Below are 20,799 nucleotides of genomic sequence, written 5' to 3' on the forward strand. Positions count from 1 at the left end.
CTCCTGCTGTTCCCTCTGCTGCTGCTGCTGCTGCTGTTGCTGTTGCTGCTGTTCCTTCCTCTCTTCATTCTTTCACTTAATTTTTATTGCGTGAACCTCAAGAGTAGGCGCTCACTCGTCCGCCGCCACCTGCCGGACTGCACCATGAGTAGCGGCCTTATCTTAGTGGCGGTGGTGATGGTGGTGGTGGTGGTATTTATGGTAATGCCTTCTGCCTCGTCTCCGCCATTACCCACCAACCCTCGCAGTGTATAGACAGAGCTATACGTAGGTGAATGTTCGCGTTTGGCAGAGTGATGGTACATAAGGTTGGGTAAGGAACTAGTGATGAATGTTAGCGCACGCTGTCCGTGTGACGAAGTAAGAACGCGATGTGAAAGTATTTACCTGATGTACTAACCTGCCGGCGCGGGGTGTGTTCATGGGAGGGGGAGAAAAATAGTTTAGAATGTCAGTGATGTACGAGACTCCCAACGGCGAGGACGGAGAAAGGAAGGGAGGGACGAGATTCGGGAACGAGGGGAAGGGACAGACAACGCTCATCTTTGCAGGAATAGAGGAAAGAGACTAACTTTAGTTGAGTTGCTGAGACGAAGGCAATACTCAGATGCTGAAGTAGGAGTGTGGCGGATCGACGGCACTTGTGGCAGGCCCAGGAGAGCCACGCCGCTGTGTATAATTGGCACCGATATCACACCCCTTCTGCTGGTGCCGCTCCTTGCTACCAGGGCTGCGGTACACGCACGCCACACGTCATTCAGGCTATGGCGTGAACGAGGGCGATTTACAGCATGATTAGAGCAGCGAGAGTGGCGTGCGCATGGCGCGGGAGCACGAGGCGTCACCTGCAGACCCGCTGACCCCACCAGGCAGACTCACACCGGCCTTCGGCAGTACTGGTGGCCACGCCCCTCTGTCCCCGTGCCTCACTTGCTCCACATATTATGCGACTCAGTACTCCTCTACTTGGCCCGTGAATAAGCTGTTTGAACTCCTTGACCCCCGGCTATCCCTGTCCCGGACCGCAAGTCTTCCCACTCCCGGCCCCCTCTTACAGAATAAAGGTTCCGTCAATTCACCACCGCCGCGTCCCTCCTCGAGGCTAAATCCGTCCCCTAAACCGGCCGGCAATGCAAGGTGGTGCATCTCTACCTGAGCATCTGCGCCGTGGGAAGGACATGCGTGGTGCTCCCGCTCCTAGCACCCAACACAACACATCCTTCCGCCGCCACGGACCACAGACAGCAGAAAGTGCGGGTTGCCCACAGACGGACGAGTGTGACCTTGTGATAACAGCGACCTACGCCACACCACACTCACACCCTTACGTAAAGCCGGGACCATGTGGTCAGCCAACCTCTCAGCCTCGCCGCTCAGCTTCAGTCCCTACGTGGCGAGGCTTTCTCTATACCTGTCTGTCCCTTTTAGAGGCCCCGCTGCAACCCTCGCCCCGCCACGGCGTCCTTCACTCCTCACGATCCTCTCCGTCCGTCGTCTGGTGTCTCATGCTGCTCTACCGTTCCCCTGACTGTCCCGATCCGATCCGATCTGTACTCCCGGAACTTGTGTATCATACTACGCATGGGACACACCTCTCTCTCTCTCTCTCTCTCTCTCTCTCTCTCTCTCTCTCTCTCTCTCTCTCTCTCTCTCTCCTCGGCCGCAGCCTCCTCCACGGTGCGCCATTACTGGTGCGCCATTACTGAGAGAGAGAGAGAGAGAGTTGTACGAAAACAAACTGGGAGAAATTCGTACATGGCGCCAAGCCCATCTAAGAAAGTGGCGAAAGGAAGGAGTAGACTCAGTAATCACAGGGATAGTTATTCACGTCCAGCTTCTCCCTGTCCACGCCGAGACCGCCGCCCCGCTCCCGCTGTCGCCACTCCTCTCCGCCCCTCATCGCGATTACGCAACGAAACGCGACGCAAAATATAATCGTGACGTAAAGAATGTTACGAAGAATGAAACATGTGACGCGTCTTTTTGTTTTTGTTTTCTGGGAAACGTGTGCGTATGTGTGTGTTTTCCGAGATGCGTCTAAGTTGGAGAGTGTGTGAAAGAGAGAGAGAGAGAGAGAGAGAGACTTATTATTGATTTCTCCTGTACGTAGATTCTCATGGCGCCACGTGTGTGTGTGTGTGTGTGTGTGTGTGTGTGTGTGTGTGTGTGTGTGTGTGTGTGTGTGTGTGTGTGTGTGTGTGACCGCTTCATTTCGAGATGTATGACACGTGTGAGTGGTTTGTTTATGTTGCTAAACGACGAGAGAGAGAGAGAGAGAGAGAGAGAGAGAGAGAGAGAGAGAGATTTAGCACGTTCACCTTGTAGTTGAAAAAAAAAAAATGCAAAAGGTAATTCTATACCCTGAGAGAATTGTTTAGTTCTGCCCCTAAAGGTGTTTCTGCTCCTAAAGGTGTTTCTGCTCCTAAAGGTGTTTCTGCTCCTAAAGATGTTTCTGCTCCTAAAGGTGTTTCTGCTCCTAAAGGTGTTTCTGCTCCTAAAGGTGTTTCTGCTCCTAAAGGTGTTTCTGCTCCTAAAGGTGTTTCTGCTCCTAAAGGTGTTTCTGCTCCTAAAGGTGTTTCTGCTCCTAAAGGTGTTTCTGCTCCTAAAGGTGTTTCTGCTCTAAAGGTGTTTCTAAAGGTGTTTCTGCTCCTAAAGGTGTTTCTGCTCCTAAAGGTGTTTCTGCTCCTAAAGGTGTTTCTGCTCTAAAGGTGTTTCTGCTCCTAAAGGTGTTTCTGCTCCTAAAGGTGTTTCTGCTCCTAAAGGTGTTTCTGCTCCTAAAGATGTTTCTGCTCCTAAAGGTGTTTCTGCTCCTAAAGGTGTTTCTGCTCCTAAAGGTGTTTCTGCTCCTAAAGGTGTTTCTGCTCCTAAAGGTGTTTCTGCTCCTAAAGATGTTTCTGCTCCTAAAGGTGTTTCTGCTCCTAAAGGTGTTTCTGCTCCTAAAGGTGTTTCTGCTCCTAAAGGTGTTTCTGCTCCTAAAGATGTTTCTGCTCTTAAAGGTGTTTCTGCTCCTAAAGGTGTTTCTGCTCCTAAAGGTGTTTCTGCTCCTAAAGGTGTTTCTGCTCCTAAAGGTGTTTCTGCTCCTAAAGTGTTTCCACATTCACGCCTTTCCTGTCGGTGTGTTATGTTAGCTTGGTTTTGTATTCCATCCGTCCCCTCCGCCCCCCCCGCTCTCTCTCTCTCTCTCTCTCTCTCTCTCTCTCTCTCTCTCTCTCTCTCTCTCTCTCTCTCTCTCTCTCTCTCTCTCTCTCTCTCTCTCTCTCTCTCTCTCACCAGTCCATCGCGTGTCTCATCCGAGCTTTATTTCCACTTCTTAACTTTTTCCCCTCGTCGAATAACTAATCCGTTCTCAAAATTTCATCAGCTCCGCTTATTTTTTTCTCTCAATAACGAAGAATTTCCTGATCTTTCGATATTTTTTTCTTGTTTATTTTCCTTTTCCTCTTCCTTTTTTTCGGGCAAGGAAAATTTTCCCATCCAGAGACCGACTTTTTTTTTCGTAATTAAATTTCTACCTGAAGGATCGTGGCGCGAAAACACTTCCTGGAGTTTTAATAAAAGAGGAGGAATGTCGCCGGTGGACCAACTAACCTCCGCTGGCTCTTCGTCAGGCCTAACGCTCTCTCCTGCAGGAACCCCGGGAGCAAAAGGAGGAAAAATAGTAGAAAATAAAGGATGAATTGTAATATAAAACAAAGAGAAGGAAAAAAGGTAGAATAGAGACTCCGCAGAAGAGAAAATTAGCGTTGTTGTAGTGGTTTTGGTAGTGGTGGAGGTGGTAGTAGTAAAAGAAGTAGTAGTGATTTTAGTGGTAGTAGTAGTAGTAGTAGTAAAGGGAAAAATAAAGTTCTAAGATCAAAAGACAAAACAATAGTAGTAGTAGTAGTAGTAGTAGCAGCAGCAGCAGCAGCAGCAGCAGTAGTAATAGTAGCGGAGAGAAATTAGAAATGAGGCGAAAGAGATGAAGATGATTCACGAAAGAGAAGGAATGAAAGGAGGAAGTAGTGGTGGTGGTGGTTGTGGTGGTGACGGCGACGGCGGCGACAGCAGCTTTAAGGTCCATCTATAGAATTGGGTAGCGAAGTGCAGAAGAAAGGATGAAGTGGTGCAGGGAAGGGACGTGTGTGTGTGTGTGTGTGTGTGTGTGTGTGTGTGTGTGTGTGTGTGTGTGTGTGTGTGTAATTCATATATATATGTATACTTCCTCTTTTATGTAGACAGATAAATGGATCCTTGTTAATGGACAGAAGAAGAGACTTGAATTTCTCGGCAGATAGAATAATAGACTTCATTATAGACAGAAGAATAGATGCTATGATAGACAAATAGATACCATGATGACAAAAATATAGACACTGTGATAAAAGAATAGATGCCATGATGGACAAATAGACATCGAGATAGACAGAGGAATAGATGCCATGATAGACAAATAGAAGCCGTGATAGATAAAAGAAATAGACACTGATAAACAAAAGAATAGACGGCCTGATAGACATAAAGATAGACAAAAAGATTAACAACTTACCCTCCAATAGAATCACAGACGCGTAGTTCCTGACAGACAGAAAGATCGACGTGGGTTTCTGTCCGGTGAAGCTTCTTTCAGTTCTGCTGGAGGGAAGATCGATGAGTGACGGAAAGGTGGAGCAAAACAAGCAAAAAAGCCACGAAAAAGGGAAAGAAAACCGTATTATATCATTCAACACGCAACGAAAGCTTGTTTTGAAATTAAAATGTGGAGAGAGAGATGGGGTGGGGGAGGGGATTGCTCTCTCTCTCTCTCTCTCTCTCTCTCTCTCTCTCTCTCTCTCTCTCTCTCTCTCTCTCTCCCTCCCCGCTTTTTAATGTTTTCTAGATTCTTTGCCGTTTTCATCATCTTTCCTCCTACTCCTCCTCCTCCTCCTCCTCCTCCTCCTCCTCCTCCTCCTCCTCCTCCTCCTCCTCCTCCATTTCCACAGCCAACGGGGAGTGAAGCAGTGAATGAACAAGGCAAGGGAAGAGGAGGAGGAGGAAAACGAGAAAGAGAGAGAGAGGGCATCTCCATGGTTACCGAAGGAGGTGGGGTGATTTAGTCTTCCAGGGGTAGGCTCTCCTCCTCCTCCTCCTCCTCCTCCTCCTCCTCCTCCTCCTCCTCCTCCTCCTCCTCCTCCTCCTCCTCCTCCTGCACCTTCTCCTTCAAGTCAAGCAAGTGGAATAAGTAATAAGCACTTTCATACCTCCTCCTCCTCCTCCTCCTCCTCCTCCTCCTCCTCCTCCTCCTCCTCCTCCTCTTCCGTCTCCTCATTATCCTCCTCCTTTCATTTCCTCGGTACCATCTTTACTTTATATAGTCCTCCTCCTCCTCCTCCTCCACCACCACCACCACCACCACCACCACCACCATTCAGTCCTCATCACCATATTCCTCTCATCACCACCACCACCACCACCACCTGAGTGAGCGAGACGTGAGATGATTAACATGTTTTTGGCAGGTGTATTTTGATGCTCGTCACGTCGTCCTTTTAATTTTCTCGTTCCTGAGACCTGAGGGCGAGCGGGAGGGGGAGGAGGGAGTTGGCAGGGTGGGAGGAAAGGAGGTAGGGAGGGGTCATGGAGGGCGTGTTCTCAGTGCCTTGTGGTGCCTTACAAACCAAGGGATAGGTCGTGAGAGAGAGAGAGAGAGAGAGAGAGAGACGAGACCACACACAATACAATCTCTCTCTCTCTCTCTCTCTCTCTCTCTCTCTCTCTCTCTCTCTCGTGTGTTGGATCCCGGCTCACGGTACTTTCTTGGCGGCAGAAGTAGCTCCCTTTTCGTAACCCTAGCCAGCGTTGTATGACCTTGCTGCCTTGCCAAATTTCGATTCTTTTCCAATCTCTCTCTCTCTCTCTCTCTCTCTCTCTCTCTCTCTCTCTCTCTCTCTCTCTCTCTCTCTCTCTCTCTCTCTCTCTCTCTCTCTCTCTCTCTCTCTCTCTCTCTCTCTCTCTCTCTCTCTCTCTCTCTCTCTCTCGTAACAAGCAGTCTCGTAAGGACCAACAGATCGACTATCAATGTTAATCCGTCCTTTGTGTTCGTTTGTTTTCTCCTTTGTGTTCTTCCTCTATAGTAGCCCTAACACTTGCTGGGAGTCGCACGTGTTAACACCTCTACCCTCCCCTTTCCTCCCCTCCCGTCCCCCCTCCCTCCTCCTCCTCCCTCCCTCCCTGCAAGCCAAGCCCTGCACACTCAGTCAGTCACGCACTTCTACACACACCTGCCCATCACCTCGCCCTCTCACCCCACTCTCGTTACTGAAGCTCACTGGACTAGACATGGACGTATCTCTCTCTCTCTCTCTCTCTCTCTCTCTCTCTCTCTCTCTCTCTCTCTCTCTCTCTCTCTCTCTCTCTCTCTCTCTCTCTCTCTCTCTCTCTCTCTCTCTCTCTCTCTCTCTCTCTCTCTCTCTCTTTGAGAGAACTACTGGGTCTTACAAAAACACACGACAGAAAAGGGAGGTAAACAAGGGGGGGGGGTGGAGGCGAGGGAAGGGGTCAGGATGGGTCGGGTGATGGGACTCAGGAACGGAAGGGATGGGATGGAAATGGACGGTAGAATTTAGAAGGAATGGGACGAGGGGACGGAGGGGTAATGGGAGGGTATGGATGGGAGAGTAGGTGAGGCGGTGATGATGGTAAGACGAATTGGACAAGAGTGAACAGATGTGGACATATGTAAACTTATAGAGAGATTTAACGATTTCCTGAGTCTTTCCTCGTTACTGTGTCGTTATATCTGTAAGTTCTCTGATCTCCGCTCTCCTCTCTCTCTCTTTCTCCATCTCTGTCCTTTCATCCCGTCAATCTAACCTTTTTTCAGCCAGCTTTTTCCTGAATTTACATTTCGCTCTTCCTTCGTTCCTCTGTACTTTTTTTTGGTGCGTTTGATTTAACTTAACTTGAACTGGTCTTCGCTTACTTTACCTTGGCTTATCATAAATGACAATAAACCTTACTTTACCATATTTCATTTATCCTGGCCTGATCTCTCCTTGCATTTTTTTTCTTTACCTCATCTTAACCTTCACCCTTTCCTTATCTTACCTTACCTTAACTTACCTTATCTTACCTTACAATACCTTACCTTGCCTTGCCTTATCTTAATTTATCTTACCCGAATAATCCTTTCATTAACTTCACCTCACCTTACCTTACCTTACCTTACCTTACCTTACCTTACCTTACCCAGCTGAACTTAACCCTACCTAAATGACTCATCGATTCGCCCAAAAGACCACCCTGCCTTCACCCACTCCCCCACAGTTTGCACCCTCTCACCCACTCACCTCTCACGCATCACCCACCACCACCATAACCTCTAATCACCAGCGCACGTCTCCATCACTCACTCCCGCTGCCTCACTCACCCTCTCACTCTAATCTACCTGAATATACCCACCTGTTTTCTGCCTCACCTTCCTACCCGCGCCCCTCTATCTGCTAAGCTCCCTGGTACCCACTCCCTCACCTCCTTCAACCTACAACCCCACCCGAACCTGTTCCTTACTTTTACCCACCCTCTCCTCTCTCTCCCTCCCCACACCAGCCAGGTAGAACAAGGTGGTAGTGGCAGGTGAGGCTTGGTCGTCCTCCCCACGTCTTCTCCAGGAACTTATGCCGCAGTCGCCCACAGGTGTTGCTCGTCCTGCCTCAGTCGAAACCTCCATTTTTTTTTTTTTTTTCTCTCTCTCACCTTTTCATCTCGGTGGGGTGGTCATGGGTGGTAAGGGGTGTTGGGGGGAAGTGAGCTAGGCCTGCTGTCACACACACACACACACACACACACACACACACACACACACACACACACACACACACACACACACACACACACACACACACACACACACACACACACACACACACACACACACACACACACACACACACACGCATCACCTGCCGCACGAAAACCGCCTGCCCGACCTCCCTGCCCCGCCAGAGTAGGCCTATAGTGGGAGTGACTGATTTGCCGGAGAACTCTTCAATCCTTCCTGCCTACCGGGGGTTTACGAGCAGCGCCCCACAATAGGGCCGTCACTCCGCTAACGAAGGCGCCGTGTTGCGGGAGTGTGTAGGCCTACACACCGGGAGAATGGCTGTTGAGAGGGTCGAGAGGGCCTATTTTTGTTGGGGAGTGTTTTTCTGAGTGACAAGTGGAGGTGTGTTGTCACGGCGGCCACACAATGGAGGTGAGGAACCAGTCTGCCCGACTATGCTTTGTTCGAGGCCCCACGCAGCCTGCCGCCCCGACCATCCCTTTCTGTGTGCCGTGCTCCCTAGCCCTCGGTAATGGCCACTTCTTGTACACGCCAGCTGCACCCCACGAAACTAGTCCCCTCGTCAATATCAGAGCCGGCCAAGCACCACCGCGGCACGGATGGCTGCACCTCCGCCCTCAGGCTGCACGTTTTCACGACCCGCCTCTTCCAAGTGCCGGCGGTGTCTTGGCTTCATAAAAACTCTAGTACAAATACGATTTCACCTGACTTCACTACTGGCCAGGTGGAGGCGAGCCAGTTGCTGATGGATCATTAACCTGGGTGTCTGAGTGACTGCCCACAGGCGTGCTTTATGATACGAGATGGTGTGTTGAGTGAAGGCGGGCAGCTCTCACCACGCCGGGTACCATGCACCCGCGCTGACCTTCCTCACCGGAGAAGACGGCGAGCTGAGCCGTGAGGGCAAGAGACAGCTGCTGCGAAGGACAGGTGGGACAGAGGTGAGGCTGCCGTGGTGGACTGCCCCATCAGCTGACAAGACATGGCGCTGAGACATGCGGGATGGAATATCTCCTGCAGGAGCCAAGATAGAGACAGGCGGGTGACCACACGTCACCGCGCTACGGCCCTCCTTTCATTACTCTTGGAGGCACCTGGGCTCTCCCTGCCGGTCGCTCTCCTGCCTGTCTCCGTGTTATATTGGACCTTTACTTTCCGAATCCACTGGATTATAGGCTTTCCTTAAAGGCAGTAAATATTATTCCTTGGGTTCTTGTCAATGTTTTTCCGTTGATGATGCAGACTGTTTACTGAACCATCACTAAAATCATGAAAACGGCCTTGATACCCATAACAGATACCACTGGGGTTTGTTGAAAATAGTGAAGATGAGACGCCCTAACATTTGAGAATGCTACACTCCTCCCTCGTCTAATCCTTACAGCGCTGATTCCATTACGGTCTCCGGGGACTGAAATATTATCATGCCGAATAAGATATGAATTAAAGCCGATATCTAGCAAGACCTGCTCATAAGTCACCTGTGCGAGGATCAGGTCAGCCCAGGTCGTGGCCAGCAGGATCTTGGGTAGGCACTGAACTCACTACTCTCACATGTCGATCGTCTAACATGCCAATTTATTTTTCATGTCTTTTTTGTTACTTTTCCCGTCTCCTCACCTCATTGCACTCCTGCACTTGATAACGCCGTAGTAAGCACACTCAGCACCATTGCACCCCTTCAGTAGTGTTTTGTGTCGGTGAGTGGCACGGAGGCGTCTCTTATCGTCGGCTACGCTGAGTGCTGCTAACAGAGGGTGTATTGACGTGTTACTGGTAGTTCATCACATCAGAGAGAGAGAGAGAGAGAGTGTGTGTGTGTGTGTGTGTGTGTGTGTGTGTGTGTGTGTGTGTGTGTGTGTGTGTGTGTTTCACGGTTTGATCTGCTGCAGTCTCTGACGAGACAGCCAGACGTTAGCCTACGGAACGAGCTCAGAGCTCATTATTTCCGATCTTCGGATAGGCCTGAGACCAGGCACACACCACACACCGGGACAACAAGGTCACAACTCCTCGATTTACATCCCGTACCTACTCACTGCTAGGTGAACAGGGGCTACACGTGAAAGGAGACACACCCAAATATCTCCACCCGGCCGGGGAATCAAACCCCGGTCCTCTGGCTTGTGAAGCCAGCGCTCTAACTACTGAGCTACCGGGTGTGTGTGTGTGTGTGTGTGTGTGTGTGTGTGTGTGTGTGTGTGTGTGTGTGTGTGTGTTAGGTGCATGGTAGAGGGACTAACTTTAATGGAACAATAAGTGGCTTAATATCTCCTCTCTCTCTCTCTCTCTCTCTCTCTCTCTCTCTCTCTCTCTCTCTCTCTCTCTCTCTCTCTCTCTCTCTCTCTCTCTCTCTCTCTCTCTCTCAGCGCCACAACTGTTACATCACTCGTCTCGTATGAAATTACACATGTCACGTTCAATTAAGACTCTTCCACACATTTGTATAGATGCTCGGAATTCTCTCCTGCTCGTGATCAGAGTGGTGGTGATGAATAAGATAACCCATCGTAGCAATAACGTGGAGCTTGACGAGGAGAGAGAGAGAAAAAGAGAGGGAGAGCTAAGTCAGCGATAAATCTTGGCCTGATAAGTTTATTAGGCACTTAACCTTTCGTGATCTTAGAGAGAGAGAGACACGTAATAACCTAACGTAACCCAACCTGAATTGCTACAGCTAGAGAAGGAGGACTTTATGTTAGCTCCCTTTGACTTGCGGTTTCTCCCCTCACCCTTAATCAAATGGTCTGGTGTAAGGTTTAGAGCTATTTCGGGACGCACTGGCAGCGAAAGAAGGGATGGGACTATTTAAGACTAGATATTTTAGTCTTATATTTGCCCCGTAGAACTTTTTAAGGCTGGGACATTGGTAGGGTTGTTTGCTTGAGGCTTAATGATAGCAAAGGTCCATATTCTGAAGCGCTCTGTAACCACCAACCCCCCATTACGACTATTCTCAAATGCCACAGGGATCATTAAGGTAGTTCTTGAGAGTGTTTCTATGTGTTAATAATGTGCAGATTTCGTTGATTTGTGACTAAAACCATAGAAATTCTCTTTGATAACCTGTGTAACTTCAAATATAGACTTCTGAATAGTAGGGAGGTGGCGCGGAAGTGATTCAGAATACTGGTGAGGCTCAACGCGCAAGGCATATTTGGGAATTTTTTAATGCATGACGGGATAACTATTGCCAAGGGAAGCAAAACGGAAGAAAAGCCCACATAGTTGCCAGTCCTCTTGTAGGTCCGAGAGAGTGAGCCAAAAGAGAGGGATAAATGTTTTGAAGCCTACCTTTAAAATGAAGCCAAGTCAGGAAGTTGGAAATACAGGAGCAGATAGGGAGTTCCAGAGTTTACCAGAGAAGGGTATGATTGATTGAGAGTACTGGTTAACTGATTAAGATTAGGTTGATGAAGCTGTTTAGAAGTCTCATGGCTTTCACATTTCTTTCCCACACTCATCTATGGCGCCACGTTAATTGTAAGGGCACATTGACTTACTGCTGTTGATATGGATAAAAGGGACAGGCTTGGTAATAGTTGGTGATGGGAGAGGACGGTGTTGCGGTGACTGTGATGGGTAGAGAGGGTGGTGATGGTGGAGGACGGTTTGGCGGTGACTGTTATGGGTATAGAGACTGGTGATGGGGTGGTGATGGTGGAGGATGGTGTGGCGGTGACTTATGGGTAGAGAGACTGGTGATGGGGTGGTGATGGTGGAGGATGGTGTGGCGGTGACTGTTATGGGTAGAGAGACTGGTGATGGGGTGGTGATGGTGGAGGACGGTGTGGCGGTGACTGTTATGGGTCGGGTGGTGTGCGAGTGACCTCCTTCGATAAGATACAGAGCAGCTGAGCCAGGCAGGTGAAGACACGCGTGGCGCCACCATGCACGCCTCCTCTGTTGCTGGGAGTCCTCAGCCACGCCCGCCCTACGCCCTTTTCTTCCTCTCGTTTTTTTTTTTTTTTTTTTTTTTTTTTCCCTAACCTAACCTAACTAGGAGTCCTCAGCCACACCCTTCACTCTCAGTCTTATTCTTGACTTAGCTAATATGAGCTAACCTGAGTCTCTCTCTCTCTCTCTCTCTCTCTCTCTCTCTCTCTCTCTCTCTCTCTCATTCACTTCACCAAACAATCCTTTACACCATTAGTTACTTCCTGCCTCTCAATGCAACCTAACCTAACTTGTGCAAACTTCTAGTCTAACCTTGCTAGACCTAATTTATACCAGACTACCCTAACCTAATCTAGCTCAGCCTAATCTAATTCCTACTTCCTTACATCCTCTCAATTCAAGTTCCTTAAGCTTAACTAACTTAATATCGCCGTACATTCACCCACCCCGCACCTCCACTCACTGCCTCACCATTACTCCACACACTTACTAAAGAGGCTAGGAAGGAAGCTTGGGACTATAGGGAGGCTCTGTCTTGGGCCTCGAAAATCCCAGCTCAACTATCTCTCTCTCTCTCTCTCTCTCTCTCTCTCTCTCTCTCTCTCTCTCTCTCTCTCTCTCAAGTGATGTTTGTTTGTTGAGGCTCGTTTACCCTTGAGGCTTGTGTGTGTGTGTGTGTGTGTGTGTGTGTGTGTGTGTGTGTGTGTGTGTGTGTGTGTGTGTGTCTCTCTCTCTCTCTCTCTCTTTCCGTGTGTTTGTGTGTGTGTGTAATCTTTCCGCTATTTCTGTGCTGTATCGAGTAAGAACACACACACACACACACACACACACCGAGGTGTCAGGTTGAGTTAGAGAAGGTTAATTACGCACCGTGGAGTTTGCTTCGGTTGTGATTACGTGCAATTTATAAAACCTGCCTTGTGATAACGATAGTGGTGGTGGTGGTGGTCCTTTATAATATTAATTACCAGCGCAGCAAGAAGCCAGTTTTCTTAGGGAGTGACGCTAAGCAGGAGTGTGTCTGTTCAGGATTCATTGTGACGTTAGAGTGTGTGTGTGTGTGTGTGTGTGTGTGTGTGTGTGTGTGTGTGTCTCGTTGGTAACAAGAAGGCAATGAGGCGTGGCTCTGGGTGGGTAGAGAGGGTGGGGTGAGCTTGGGTGTCGTGGGGCAGAGTGTGGTGTGGGATGGCCGGCTGTTATGGGCTTGCAAGTGTTGCGTCATACTGCCTCAGGGAGTTCGAATGTTGCGTCAGCCCTTCCTCGCCTTCTGTCTGCCCCGCCTGCTCCCACGCACACAAGCATCCACGTGTTTCCTCCCCTTGTCCCGGCCGCACCTCCACCCTGAACCCTCTATTGATTGGTCGCTGTTTCTGTTCCTGTGACGTCCTGTAACACACACACACACACACACACACACACACACACACACACACACACACACACACACACACACACACACACACACACAGCGTAATGTAGTGGTTAGCACGCTCGACTCACAATCGAGAGGGCCGGGTTCGAGTCCCGGTAAGCGGCCAGGCAAATGGGCAAGCCTCGTAATGTGTGGCCCCTGTTCACCTAGCAGTAAATAGGTACGGGATGTAACTCAGGGGTTGTGGCCTCGCTTTCCCGGTGTGTGTTGTGTGTTGATGTGATCTCAGTCCTATCCGAAGATCGGTCTATGAGCTCTGAGCTCGCTCCGTAATGAGGAAGACTGACTGGATGACCAACAGACGACCGAGGTGAATTACACACACCGCGTAGTGTAGTGGTTAGCACGCTCGACTCACAATCGAGAGGGCCGGGTTCGAGTCCCGGTAAGCGGCGAGGCAAATGGGCAAGCCTCTTAATGTGTGGCTCCTGTTCACCTAGCAGTAAATAGGTACGGGATGTAACTCGAGGGGTTGTGGCCTCGCTTTCCCGGTGTGTGTTGTGTGTGATGTGGTCTCAGTCCTACCCCAAGATCGGTCTATGAGCTCTGAGCTCACTCCGTAATGGGGAAGATGGCTGGGTGACCAGCAGACGACCGAGGTGAATTACACACTTCTCTTCCTAACACAAGTTCTCAGGTTATGTTCTGTACGGAACTGCAGACACGTATTTTTTTTTTTTTTATATAGTCTCTCTCTCTCTCTCTCTCTCTCTCTCTCTCTCTCTCTCTCTCTCTCTCTCTCTCTCTCTCTCTCTCTCGTGTATGTTCATAATATTCATAACAGGGTTTGTTATTTCCTCCGTCCTCCCCTTCCTCCTCCTCCTCCTCCTCCTCCTCCTCCTCCTCCTCCTCCTCCTCCTCCTCCTCCTCCTCCTATATAACTAAAACGTGAAAAAAAATAAGTAAACAAGTAAGGCGCCTTTTCCAGTCAGTCGCCGGGCTTTTTTCACACTTTTTTCCGCCACGTGTTGTCAGATTCTGCTTCAGTGATGAAGTAAGGATTTGTTTATTTCGTAGTACCGATAGCGTCACTACCGACATCTTTACTGCGTTACACTCACGGGAAATGTTTTAATATCTTTCTAGTGGTCACTGTGTCATGCAAACGCTCATTCACTCTGCCTCTGGTCTTCGTTGCGTATCGAGTGTTGACTGTTCAAGATTCAGAGATACCATTATTTTGATTAGTGTGTGTGTGTGTGTGTGTGTGTGTGTGTGTGTGTGTGTGTGTGTGTGTGTGTGCGTGCGTGTGCGCGTCTGCATTTATCGTTTCTCAATATTGAACATTAGTTTCGCAAGGGTCAACAGGTTAGTTCGTGTTTGTCCTTCTCTTGTGTTCCTTAGTGATTCTGCTCCATCTCTCTGCTTACGTATCCTCCATGTTTCTTTTAGTGATGGCTTATTCACGTCACTTGGGATTTCCTCCTCCTCAGCCACCTTACTTGCCTTCCTTCCTAACTCTGCCCTGTCCTTCACTTCTCCTCACTACCCTCCTCCACCCGTCAAATCCTTCTTTTCATGGGCAGAAATTTTCATTCTTTATTTTCCTTTCCTGGCCTTGAGGAAGGCTAATGTCTAGGGTTAAAAGTAAGATAGAACCGCCTAGAATTGCGACCCTGAGTATTATTAGCCTTAAACGTGCCCGCCTCCACGCGTCGCGACATCTTCCTTTCTCCACGAGCCTCTGTTCTTACACCAGCCTAGAGTATGTGTCCAGAGGGATTGACTGTGTCGCACGCTCAGGGAGCGACACTTTTTTTTTCTACTTTTCGTATCGGCTTCAGTATATCCCGTGGGCTGATGTAATGTTACGTCAGTGTGTATGTGTGTGTGTGTGTGTGTGTGTGTGTGTGTGTGTGTGTGTGTGTGTGTGTGTGTGTAATTCACCTCACCTCGGTCGCCTGCTGGTCACCCAGCCAGTCTTCCCCATTACGGAGCGAGCTCAGAGCTCATAGACCGATCTTCGGGTAGGACTGAGACCACAACAACTCACAACACACACCGGGAAAGCGAGGCCACAACCCCTCGAGTTACTTCCCGTACCTATTTACTGCTAGGCGAACAGGGGCTACACATTAAGAGGCTTGCCCATTTGCCTTGCCGCTTACCGAGACTCGAACTCGGCCCTCTCGATTGTGAGTCGAGCGTGCTAACTACTACACTACGCGGTGTGTGTGTGTGTTAATAGTAGTACATAGTAGTAGTAGTAGTAGTAGTAGTAGTAGTAACGGCAACATGAATGGTAGCAGTAATAGCAGAGAAGGAAATCGCGCAGACATCCTGAGGCTACAGTCGCCACTTGCCAGCAGATAGATAGCGGAGTGAATGAGGCACACTCAAGCTGCTCGCCAATGGTCGTTTAAGAGGATACTGAAGAGCGTGGAGCGGCCAAGAGATGAGACTTTTTAATTTGTAGACGCAGCGGTGAAACGAGGGCTTGCGGTGTATGATCCTCGGCGCCAGGCAGTCTGAGCCCTGTTCTGTGACCGAGCGGCATTACTTCCTCCCTTGCGAGGCATCCACTCCTGCCTAACAAAAAGACAGAACAGTCAAACCTATACACGTCAGCGCAACTCCGTATCTTGGCGTTCAGCTCCGGCATTCCTGTTTGTGGTCTGGGCAGAAGCTTTGTTGCCTCTATCGGGAAAGAATCGTGTAGCAGTGCATCAAATTATGGTCATCGAGACAAACTTGTCACAAGCTATCTTGAAGCGAGGTGACAGTCGGTTAAAGTACGCAAGTTTTTCTCTGCTTATACTGAAGTTAACCCTCGTCTCTCTCTCTCTCTCTCTCTCTCTCTCTCTCTCTCTCTCTCTCTCTCTCTCTCTCTCTCTCTCTCTCTCTCTCTCTCTCGAACAGCTGGCCTCCTCACCGGCCTGGAGGCTCGCAGCGCTATCATCTTTAAGCTGTGGTCGTCGTGTACGAAATCCAATGTGGCCAAGCTGCATGTAACCCTTTAAAAGTAGCAAGGTGTCCACTAGATATCCAGTTTTTGTGGTCGCGATTACTCACTTACAAGATGTGGACGACTGGAGATAAGATAGTATGGGCACGTCAAGGACCCCGAGACAGTCCTCATCATTACTTTACTTCTGAAGACCAAGTCACGTATTGATTGTTTTCCAGTTAAGAGGTCGTCACATGATACACTGTGATATCAAATACGGCACAGAAAGTGAAATTGCAGAGAACCACGGCAGTTTAGTTTTAGACCAAGCTCTTAGCGACTAGCGACTGTCATTCAGCCAGGCAAGATAAGTTGCCAAATGTTTCGTCAATGTTGCCAGAAGAAGATGCTTTGTGAACAAATTTTACATGAATTGCTCCTTTTTCATTTCTCGCATTTTCATGGAAATGACCGTGTAATGTCTTCCTGTAGGCTAAAAACCAGAGGGCATTTTCAGTACCTGTCTAAATAAGGAGACCGTTGCCTGTGAAAATACTTTGAGGCATGGCAACAGGCAACGCTCCCAGGGGCGCTGAGCGGCTTGAGCCCTTCTCAGTGCTGCTGTCTCTCAGTCTGCTCGCTGCCACGCTAGCGCGGGGACGCCAGGTATAGATGCTGGCGTCTTTCAACATGACAGACGCCAGCTAAATCTTGAATGTGAACAACGGTATTTCACGATAATTGAAAATCCTTATATGATAAGGAAACTGAAAATTTACATCCACTATTTGGTCAATCGATCGGCTCCAAGCTGCATCGGTTATAGTGAAATGATACACAGATAATGAACATGATTCTATCTAGCAGTGTGATTTGGCAATATTGGTAAAGAAAAGTATGTGTGAGTATGCCCGGTGTTCGTGAATAAATATGTCTAGTGGTGGTAACGGCAAGATGCTCGACACTGGCTTTTTGTACGAGGTGATGAAGGCTGCCCGGCCAATAGCCTGCCCGCCCGTGCCACACGCCCACACCGGGGCCGCCACCACGCCGGGAGGCTCGCCAACTGCTACGGTCTCTGTCTCTCCCACCACTACCACCGCCATGGGTCCCTGTGACACGGAGAACAACCTAAATAAAGGAAGCAATGGAGACAAGGGATATATGGATAAGCATGTGTTAAATATTGACAAGGAAAATTACATGTTGAAATACGGCCCAACCCCAACGCCCATGTGTCTCCGGACTTCCTCCGGGCCGTCATCGGACCAGGTTCGCTTTAATGTTACTACTTCGTCCGAGTGTCGCAGCAATGTGTTGACTTGTCTGTGTCGGCCTCAGTCGTGTGGAGGATCATTGAGTGGGGGAAGTGGACCTCTCCTTTCGTATAGCACTGCTGGAGGACCCCTCAGCCACAGTAACGGCACTAGTCCAAGCCAGCATAATGCCTCTCACACGGTGTCCTCCCTTTTACCTCTTGTAGAGTGCCGGGCGTGCTTCCACAACGTGTGTACCTCCTTCTCTGGCAGCCATCCCTGCTCTCGTCCACAGCACACGCTACCGCCTCCAACCGTCACCACCGATGTCGTAAGTACAACTTATAACATTGTTCTCTAGTCACATGATCTCTTCTTGCGTTATTGTTGTGTTGCCCATAACTACTAACGTCAAGTAAGCAAAACTTTTATGTTGAATGAGTACAGCAATAGCATTAATGCAAGAAGAGAAGGTTGTGTATGAAGTCAGTATGGGAAAGAAGTAAAGTCACCAAGTAATGGACACCAGTAGTTAAGATATATTATATCACTTAGTCAAGTGTGTGTGTGTGTGTTTTGTGAATGCACTTGGAATCCTTGCGAAGGGGATAGTAGAGCACCGCCCAGTGATTCATTATACAGGGTCGTGCCTTCATCACTCCTTGGTAGGCTGATCTCAACCTTACTTTAACGTGTGTGTGTTTATATATATATATATATATATATATATATATATATATATATATATATATATATATATATATATATATATATAAAATCCAGCGTTGCCAATAAAGTTAATGAACTAAAGCCAAGTACTACGGGTGTGTGTTTTTAGTGCATTCTGCATGTGCAATGAAAGATTTGTCAGCTGAGGTCTTGAGTGCGAGGCGCCAGATGGCCCCTGCGTGCAAAACCGCACTTGGAGACAACCTTCAGAGTGAGCCACAATCAATCAGCCTTTGATATGTGCTCGGTGCGGTGGCCGATGGGTGATGCACGTCTCGCATTACTGTTCGTCATTCTCACACCCTTAATGAGAATATCTTACAATTAAATTCTTCCATTAAGAAACGAAAATAGTCTGAACCAAGGCAGTGGAGCTACCGGTGGGTGTGCGGGAGGTTGGCTCATATGACATTTTAACTCGGAGCCTGATGTGTGTGCCAGGGTTGGCTTGCCAGTGGCGCGATAATTCCCCCTGGATGCAGAAGAAAAGTGTGGTATTAAAGTATGAAACAATGTTTTGTTTATTCACAGAGTAGCACCTTCTTATACGACGGTGTCCAGGTCATGATATTAGAAGAGATACGAATTTAGAAGATTGGTTTAGGCCTCTCTAACGTGCACAGAATCCACTCCCTTATTAACTAGCCGGCTATTTCCCTAGCGGGTCTCCAATGTAGGTTAGAACTTGGTGCTGTTACCAGCTCGTGTAATCCTAATTCCATGTACTAAAGCAGACGTTGACAGTACTCGCGTAAGCATACACGAACAATGGGAGGTGTATGAGAGCATTTCGAGCATCGGTGGCGGCTGCTTACTGGGATGGCTTCACCGTTCAGCCCCGGAACAAAGAGCGCTCGGAATAGCCGTTGTTGCTACGCGGGCCCAACCCAGCCCACGCTCTGCGGCTGCTGCTGCTGCTGCTGCTGTGTGGGTTGCTGGTGCCACCACAGCACTCCACCTTAGTTGCAGCTTCTCAGAAACACTAACGTAAATTCGTGTTTTTGGTTGCTACTTATGAGATGGGGTGACTTCCGTGATGTGTAAACTGTTGGGAGAGTGAGTGCAAGGTTCAGGTTCAGGCTGCCTCACGGCCGGGGTTTACAGGTGATGTACTTATGTATGAGCTGTCTCCCAGTCTTTCTATTTGGGATAATTATTTAGCGTAATTTATCGGGACGTTTTTAACGCTCTCCCTCGTCTCATTCCTGTTCATGTTTGGCGGTAGCGTGCTGGAAATTACTTATTCAACTGATGATGACGATTGTTATTATTATTATTATTATTATTATTATTATTATTATTATTATTATCAATGATAGTGATAATGAGTGGTATTTATCTTTTTTCTTCGTACTTGAGTGTGAAGAGCATGTGCTTGATTAGCAAGACCCACTGATTGGGGAGTGAGTTGCCGGTTCGTTCGTCAATGAACCTTCGCAGAACGATGAAAGAACACTGCTTTAATTCCTTACCACTTGGTGCTATGACTGATCTTCCCTTTTCCACCTGATTGTGTGTACCCAACTTCTTGAATATATATATATATATATATATATATATATATATATATATATATATATATATATATATATATATATATATAGAGAGAGAGAGAGAGAGAGAGAGAGAGAGAGAGAGAGAGTTAATTAGATAGAGATAGATAGATATAGATGTATATAGATACAAGTAAAAATTTTATTTGGTTTTATAATGAAAAGTAAAAAATCAAAAGATATCCATCTTATGATTTATAAGAAACGTCTTTTAACCCCCACCATTCTCATTGCGATTGAAGAACACGCCTGACAACTGGTAGACCATTAAGAGTTCCTCACTAGTTCGACACGGGGACGGCGTACGCACGTAGCGTGCCTGGCGGGAATATCAAAAAAGGTCATAGGGGCAGTAGGGAGGTGAGTTGAGCCAGCTGTTCCCGGCGTCGCTGCTGGGTGCAGGCAGGCTGCTAGGCTTTATGGCGATGAGTTGAGGCCCTTGAAGGACGCTTAAAGAAAAATGTGTTATCATCATCTAATTAAAATATTTGCTTAACTGTTAAGCTAACAAGGCCATGTTTCGTTTATCAAACTTGACAACGTACTCAACAGAAAGGCCTTGGCGACTTGTGGTAATATGCATTTAGATACATGGCGTTGTGGGCATTAGGCATTAAGAGACTCCCTTAGTACTTCGGGTGTGTGTGTGTGTGTGAGAGAGAGAGAGAGAGAGAGAGAGAGAGAGAGAGGGGTGGGTGGGGGGGGAGCCAGTTTCTGGCCATGCCTACCGTTGCATAGCTCTGGGTGGCCGTGACCAGGTACACTTTCCTTGTGGCAAATCGTTGAGGTACAGAGGCGACAGTGGGAACGTGTTGTGACTGCACTTCCACAATATTCTCTAATGTTTGTGTGGGGGTACGTGCGTCCAAGCAGTGATTGATTGTGTGCAATGACAGTGTGTTGCTGAGGGATTATACGTATTGAGCTGAGGAAAACGACCCCGAGTACTTTATTTTAGGAACTTTGGAGCCGTGGGGAAAGAGAGTGCGTGTGCGAGTTCTGGCTCAGTTGACAACAATTTCATTCATGGAGATGGGCAGTGCTGGTCCAGCAGTCATGCATGGCTAGCGTGACTAATACACCAGAGAGGAAGTTGGACTTGTGTTGCAGCTTGATACTTGCTGTTCAGTCTTCGTCTCAGTTAAATGGACTCAGCAAGACTTTAAATATATGTTTGGATGGAGAGAGAGAGAGAGAGAGTGAGTGAGTGAGTGAGTGATCATTGTTTAGATATAGGCTACATTTA

General features: G+C 48.3%; 1 protein-coding gene across 2 annotated transcripts in view; it reads left to right on the forward strand.

Moving 5' to 3' along the window:
* Positions 1-20,799, forward strand: part of LOC123499232 (phosphatidylinositol 3-kinase regulatory subunit alpha-like) — a 101,410-nt gene that overhangs the window by 58,583 nt on the left and 22,028 nt on the right. Inside the window, exon 3 of one of the 2 annotated variants that reach the window (XM_045246995.1) lies at positions 17,499-17,602. In XM_045246995.1, coding sequence (XP_045102930.1) covers positions 17,499-17,602 — 104 coding nt within the window. Of the gene's footprint in view, positions 1-16,406; positions 17,603-20,799 lie in introns of those variants that run through there. The other variant, XM_045246994.1, reaches the window with a different exon arrangement.

This window comes from Portunus trituberculatus, chromosome 49 (assembly GCF_017591435.1).
Source record: "Portunus trituberculatus isolate SZX2019 chromosome 49, ASM1759143v1, whole genome shotgun sequence".
Classification (NCBI taxonomy): Eukaryota; Metazoa; Arthropoda; class Malacostraca; order Decapoda; family Portunidae; genus Portunus; species Portunus trituberculatus.